The sequence below is a fragment of the Alosa alosa genome, chromosome 11 (assembly GCF_017589495.1).
Source record: "Alosa alosa isolate M-15738 ecotype Scorff River chromosome 11, AALO_Geno_1.1, whole genome shotgun sequence".
NCBI classification, from domain to species: Eukaryota; Metazoa; Chordata; class Actinopteri; order Clupeiformes; family Clupeidae; genus Alosa; species Alosa alosa.
In genome coordinates this window covers 22376340-22383758 of record NC_063199.1, presented here as the reverse complement: position 1 = coordinate 22383758, position 7419 = coordinate 22376340, and the positions used below count along the sequence as shown (strand labels likewise).

Here is a 7419-nt window from a genome sequence, read left to right as displayed (position 1 = left end):
AGGCGGTCTCGTCCCCATCACTAGCATCTCATTTAATTTCATTAAAGGCTTCTGTGTATGCTTAACCTCAGTTACTGAAGGGTGGCATTGTGGATTGTAGGGAATACCAACAGCACTAATAGTATGGGGATAACATCACATTGGTGATATATTATAGTGGATTCAGAGGTGGTGTTTTGTAACTATGTAGGCATCTGGAATTGCTCTAAGGTTCACTATGTGCATTAATGCATGTGTTTGACGGACACTAGACATGCGATCAAGGCATGTAGTCACTGATCTATGTCTAGTGAATGCCCTAGTGCCTAAATGCTGTGGTGAAGGCAGACTTGGGGTTCATTCAGTCAGTTAAACTCAGAAGACAAATGGCACAAGAACAGTATTCTCTTTTAAATGTATTTAATTGACCATTAAAAATCAAATATGGTATTTTCAACACTGGCTGTCATTACGCTCCAAGCTCCGCCGCAGATGTTAATCGAGCTGTTCAGAGTAAGAGTCTTAAAGGCAGTCAGAGGTACGTGTGGGTTACTACAGTGTTGGTGAATGGGGTGATGGGAAGTGTAGTTTTAATTAAAAGGTGTTGAAAGGTGGTCATGTCTAAGCAGCGGTGGCGAATCCCACGCGGTTGTAAGTACGGTCGTACACGGAGTAGTATTCCCTGAGGAATACATCTCCCAGAATCCACATGGGCCTTCCACTGAAGTCTTGCTGGGAAGTGGGCTGGATGCCAAACATGCAGTATCCATTCTGACCCTGGAAAAGAGAACAGGCAGCATTATGGTTTGTCATACAGAAATAAATGCCACAGAAATTATGTCAAAAACATATAGCAGTGGTAGTGTAGTGGTTAAAGAGCTGGGCTAGCATGCATTAGCCTGAAAAGTTGTGCGTTAAATTGCTGGCTTCCACCGTTGTGGCCTTGAGCAAGGCACTTAACCTCTAGTTGCTCTGGGGAGACTAGCCCTTGTAATATTATTGACATACTGTATGTAAGTCGCTTAGGTAAACGCGTCTGCCAAATGAATACATGTAAATATAAATTTATCTCCATATTTTCATCGCTCTCTGTCTCTCTCTCTGTGTGTGTGTGTGTGTGTGTGTGTGTGTGTGTGTGTATGCATGTGTGTGTATACATGTGTGTGTGTGTCTGTGTGTGTGTATGCATGTGTGTGTGTGTGTGTGTGTGTGTGTGTGTAAAACTCACCTGCTCAAGGTAAGCAGAGGGGGGGACGGGGAAGGCCACTCCACTAATGACCACGGTCAGAGTGGGCAGGTTGCTGGCTTGGTCACAGCTGATGTAGTACTGCAGGGGCAGACAGGAGAGGACGATTAGATAGAGAGACAAAGGAAATGGAGCAATGACAGAGGTGCAGCAGGTTATTCATGCAGGTCTGTCATGTTATTACCCCTAAAGCTGAATTGATATAAGATTATATTATAGTAGGTGTAGCACAGTGAAGGGTATAAAAAAGATACTAATGATAGATAAAAGGAATGATGGAGGGGTGAATAGAAATAGATGGATGAATGGATAGATGGACAGGTATTTAGAGATAGATGGATAGATGGTTACAGGAATAAATGAAATGGCTAATGGATGAAGAGATTGATGGATGGATGTATGAATACATACAATGGATAATTGGATGGATGAATGGCTAGATTGATGGATGGATGGATGAATGGCTAGATTGATGAATGGATGGATGGATGGATGGGTGGATGGTTAGATTGATGGATGTGTAAATGGATGGATAGATTGATGGATGATTGTATGAATACATGAAATGGATAATTGAATGGATAAACGGATAAACTGATGGATGGATGAATTGCTAGATTGATGTGTGGATGGATAGATTAATGGTTATATTGATGGATTTATGGATGGATGAATGGTTAGATTGATAGATGTGTGGATGAATGAATGGTTTGATAGATGTGTGGATGGGTGAATGGTTAGATTGATGGATCGATGAATGGTTAAATTGATGGATGTGTGGATGGATGAATGGTTAGATTGATGGATGTGTGGATGGCTGGATTAATGTCCTCACCACGCCGTTGTACTGCTGGGCCCCAGTGCTCTGCATCAGGGAGGAGAAATACGTAGAGGGCACTGCCAGACCGGGAGTACCAGTGTCCACGATGGCAGCACAGCCCTGCTGGCACCAGCCGGTCTCCTGGCCATTAATCTGGAATCTGAGCAAGATGGAGCACGCCATCACATAACAGGCTCACAGTGTCACATAACAAAGCCCTGTAAGGCTCACACTATCACATAACATGGCTCCCTAAAACTCACGCCATCACGTAACATGGCTCCCTAAGATTCATGCCATCACATAACATAGCTCTCTAAAACTCACGCTATCACATAACATGGCTCCCTAAGACTCACATTATCACATAACATGGCTCCCTAAGACTCACATTATCACATAACATGGCTCCCTAAAACTCACGCATGTCACATAACATAGCTCCCTAAGACTCACGCTATCGCATAACATGGCTCCCTAAGACTCATGCAATCACATGACATGGCCCTCAATGTGTTGCTGGTAGTGTTGTTATCAACACATACCTATTGTTTCAAAACTTTCTCATTGATATTTACAAAACTTTTGCATGCTATATTAACATTTTGCATTTTAGGTTTCAGGGATGGGGAACAGAAAAGGCTGAATGCAATAATTCAGAAAGTGTAATACAACTATGTTTCTTAAAATGTTTTCAATAAATATCTATTCTACGGTAAATCCTATGCTAGGCTTACACAGAGCTTTAGGGCTGAAAGAGAGAGAAGAGAAAGAAAAGGATGACAGTGGCTCAGAGGTGGAGGAGAGAGAGAAAGAAAGGGATGACAGTGGCTGGGAAGTGGAGGAGAGAAAGGAAAAGGGAGAGTGTTGTGGAAGAGAGATGGATGACTGGCTGGGAGGTGGAGGAGAGAGAGAAAGAAAGGGATGACAGTGGCTGGGAAGTGGAGGAGAGAAAGAAAGTGTTGTTTACCCCTGCATCATGATCTCCCACCATGACTCGGAGATGACGTTGGTCCAGGTGATCTGACTGGCCATCTTGCTGCTGTCCAGCTCGCCAAAGGACATCTCGCTGCCGTACTGACCACTAGGCAGAAGTGGGAAAATGTGATGTTAGTGGAACCTCACGCTAGCATCACACCATGTTGAGTTTAACCTCAGTTTTTTTCGGGGGGGGGGGGGGGGGGTTAGATTCCATTTTCAAGTATTTAACAAATCTAAGCAGTACAGGCGCAGGTAGAGCACAAGTGAGTTTGCTGGGATAAGAAGAGCAAACTTGAGCTTACCGGGACAAGTAGAACACAGGTATGTTTACTGGGACAGGTAGAACACACAGGACAGGTAGAACACAGGTGTGCTTAAGTAAGTACAGGTGTACATAAGTATATATACTCTTTTGATCCTGTGAGGGAAAATTGGTCTCTGCATTTATCCCAATCTGTGAATTAGTGAAAAACACTATGCACACAGTGAGGTGAAGCACACACTAATCCCGGCGCAGTGAGCTGCCAGCTACAACAGCGGCGCTCGGGGAGCAGTGAGGGGTTAGGTGCCTTGCTCAAGGGCACTTCAGCCGTTGCCACTGGTTGGGGCTCGAACCGCCAAGCCTCCGGTAACAGGTCCGGAGTGCTAACCAGTGTGCCACGGCTACCCCCATGGCTTACCGGGACAGGTAGAGCACACGGGACAGGTGGAACACAGGTGTGCTTACCGGGACAGGTAGAAGGCCACAAAGTCCTGCTGCAGAACGCCCTGCTGCATCATGGTGTCCATGAGGGTGGGCTGCTGGGAGGCGGCGATCTGGGGATAGGCCAGACCCACGATGCCAGCGAAGGGGGTAGGAGCGGTGTTCAGGGTCTCGCTCAAGCCAACCATCTGGTTAGTGACTGTGAGGCCTCCCAACTAATAAGGTATCAAGGGTTATACAATTATATAATATATTTCTCAGAATTGGAGTACATATATATTATTCACTGGTTCTGATTCTAATGGAACGGCAGTGTTTTGTGTTGTGTTGTGTTGTGACAGACACCTCAACTAATCTGGACCAGCAGTCCTATATAGCGGCTTATAGCTTTTTAAATATTTGGAAAAGAGATATGAGTTTGTGTTGCCTATATTCAGTATTGTTTATTTATTGTATTTTGTCTCTAGTCATGGAACCCAAAGACAGAAGTAGGATCACTATGGTGGTGGGTGGCTGAGAATGAGATGGTGTGATATACAAAAAGACTTAAGATCACTGTGATCATGGTTGAGATGTGGTGATTTAGAGGTCCGGTGTAGTCTTAGTGTGTGTGTGTGTGTGTGTGTGTGTGTGTGTGTGTGTGTGTGTGTGTGTGTGTGTGTGTGTGTGTGTGTGTGTGTGTGTGTGAAGTCTTACGCTGATGGTGTCGTAGCCCAGATAGGCAGTCATGCCTCCAGCTCCGTACTGAAGGGTGAAAGTCTTGCCAGACGGCTGCCAGGTGGAGGAAGACTGAGGGTTGAACTTCTGGTGGACGTCTGGACACACACACACACACACACACACACACACACACACACATAGTTTAGACACATAGTTAGAGTTAATGAGTTATTTTTTCTTCCTGGTGTTAGTTAGAACTGTTCACGCTTATAACTATCAGATGACCATGACAAGCTGAGGAGTGGAATTAGTACCTCTATCATGGTAGAATTATTATGAGTTTATGCCAGACCCGGGCCAGATCTGAGACAGCTCAGGGTCAAAGCCACAGTATAGTTGCTGTAATCTGGATAGGGGCACTTACTGCAGGCCTGTGAGTTGCAGTACACAGAGTCCACCCACAGGTTGGAGGAGCCGGTATCAAAGAGCACCTGTACGGACTGGGGAGGGGTGCCGATGGAGATGGCGCCGTAGTAGTAGCCCTGGAGAACAGAGGAGTTTCATAGAGGTGTAGTAGTGTTCCTTACGCCTGGAGTTATCGAAATGTGTAGCTCCTGCTTATGAAGGTTGTAGTTAAGGAGTTACGGCAAGTTACGGCATTATAGGCAGTAGTTTATGAAAGGTGTAGTTTTTACACCTATAGTTTATGGAGAATGTAGTTTGTAAGAGCTGTAGTTCATGAAAGCTGTAGCTTATGAAAGCTTCTTATTGTCAAGGTTGTAGTTTAGGGAAAAGTGTCGTTTGTCAGAGCTGTAGTTCCTGAAAGCTGTAGTTCATGAAAGATCTCCTTTGTGAAAGATGTAGTTTGGGAAAGATCTACTTTATGAAAGCCATAGTTTCTGAAAGATCTACTTTATGAAAGCTATATTTTAGGAACGATGAATTATTTACTCACCTGGAAGAGAAGGGACATCATAGTGGCTCCGTAGGAAGCCTGCACCTCAGCAGACTGGAACTTGAGGCCGGGGTCCACATAGGGGTACTTCCTGCCTTCATCCTTTCTCTTCATCAGGGGTACCCTATGGGTTAGCAGACCGTTAGCCGTTAGCCTATGTGTTATGGGTTTGTGGTTCGCAGACTGTTAGCTGTTAGCCCACGTGTTATGGGTTCGAGGGTGAGCAGACCGTTAGCTGTTAGCCCATGTGTTATGGGTGTTGGGATTAGCTAGCAGACCCTTAGCTTTTAGCCCATGTGTTATGGGTGTGGACATCAATATATAGATAGATAGATAGATAGATAGATAGATAGATAGATAGATACTTTATTGATCCCCAAGGGGAAATTCAAGGTCTCAGTAGCATACAGACATCACACACAACATTCACTAACAGCAGAAAAAGTAATTAAAAGTATATAATATAAAAAAACACAACAAGCAATAAGGACAGTAGAAGATAAAGAATATACTAAAATACAAATTATACTAAATAACACTAAATCTAAATCAAGTCTGAGAGAGAAGGAGTGAGATCATAGAGAAGGTAATGTAAGAGCGAGATCGGAGAGAAGGTAATGTAAGAGCGAGATCGGAGAGAAGGAGCGAGTTCGGAGAGAAGAAGGTAAAAACAGCACTGATCTTACTTGAAAGCCTGGGCCATGACGGCCAGAGCCAGGAGAGCCACGATACACTTCATGATGCCTTCTCGTCCTGTTCCTTTCCACACAGCAGCTTATGGGACGCAGGGTCTTATATACCCACTCTGCCACCCTCTATCACGTCCAGATCAAACTGACCTCCCCTGTCCTTCCTCTCACCTCAGCGTTTCCATTCACCCCATGATTACACGAGTGTGTGTTTGTACATGTGCATCCCTCTGTGTGTGTGTGTGTGTGTGTGTGTGTGTGTGTGTGTGTGTGTGTGTGTGTGTGTGTGTGTGTGTGTGGTGGTGTGTGTGTGTGTGTGTGTGTGTGTCCTTCCTCCTGACTGTGCATGTTTGGCCTGGTTATACACAAACACGTGGGCAATCTATATATAATTGTCTAATTGTATGTGAACATAAACCATATCAGAACTGATAAACTGCTTTAATTTGGCACAAGCATGGATGGAGAAATCCTCAAGGTCACCCAAGGTCATCACTGCCACAGCCGCATCGGAGTCTGAGGGGAACTGCCGATGTGGCTTACCCTCACCATTTGATTGGTCTAGAGAGACACAGACAGACAGACATACAGACAGACAGGCAGCTGCGTTCAGAAAGAGAAACAAAGCTTTTTAAGAGCAGAAAGCTTTTAAAAAGTGGAATGGTGCAAAAGCCTGACTGACTGTGAACAGGCTGGACTGAAGCACAAAGACACAGCAGGAATGACGGAGAAAGTCCTCCATTAAGTGTGTATTCACTGTGTGTGTGAGCAGAGTAGCAATGCTGTTGGGGACAGCTGGTATCTGTGACAGTGTGTGGATGACCCAACACACAACTCTGATCCTCTAGCAATTCACAAACTCATTATCATGCCGCTTTTTCTGAATAAGATATGTGCGCATAAATGTGTATCTATCTGCTATAATCAGCCTGTGTGTGTGTGTGTGTGTGTGTGTGTGTGTGTGTGTGTCTGCAGGCCAGCCCATGACATCAGTCTGGAGGAGTTTGATGATGAAGATCTGTCTGAGATCACAGATGACTGCGGCATTGGACTCAACTACGACTCTGACCCCTACGAGAAGGTAAGGAGCCAATCACCAGCAACCATCACTCCAAGGACAAGCCACACAGCCAATGAACATTCATCAAAATCAGTGTCATCAGCTGTGCTGGTTTGGTCGTCCTGTGATGTTGATTTAACACTAGTCAAGTGTTATTGGGATGCGAGGATCCAGTAACATAGTGCATAATACTGTACAGTTAGATTATATGACTAATTCCCTTAGTTTAGAAGTTAATGTTCAGTCACCACACACACACACACACACACACACACACACACACAATACACAATACCACCACTACCTTACAATACCGCTATCATCTT

The 7419-nt window shown here is 44.7% G+C and overlaps 1 protein-coding gene across 1 annotated transcript; it reads right to left on the bottom strand.

Moving 5' to 3' along the window:
* Positions 1–568: 568 nt before the first annotated feature.
* Positions 569–6083, bottom strand: LOC125302804 (pepsin B-like). The gene is made up of 9 exons (XM_048256124.1): positions 6031–6083; positions 5345–5468; positions 4814–4931; positions 4426–4544; positions 3754–3944; positions 3016–3129; positions 2061–2205; positions 1208–1306; positions 569–756 (listed from the first exon to the last, which is right to left on the bottom strand). Exons 1-9 carry the CDS (start codon positions 6081–6083, stop codon positions 601–603), a joined length of 1119 nt encoding a protein of 372 aa, XP_048112081.1. The 3' UTR covers positions 569–600.
* Positions 6084–7419: the final 1336 nt, after the last annotated feature.

Excerpts from the sequence above, each read along its gene's own strand:
- LOC125302804 (XM_048256124.1), bottom strand. The coding sequence starts at position 6,083 with ATGAAGTGTATCGTGGCTCTCCTGGCTCTGGCCGTCATGGCCCAGGCT. Across the intron at positions 3,945-4,425 it reads TGGGCTACGACACCATCAGC|TTGGGAGGCCTCACAGTCAC; the intron begins GTAAGACTTCAC and ends ATACCTTATTAG. Across the intron at positions 2,206-3,015 it reads TGGGAGATCATGATGCAGGG|ATTCCAGATTAATGGCCAGG; the intron begins GTAAACAACACT and ends CATCTTGCTCAG.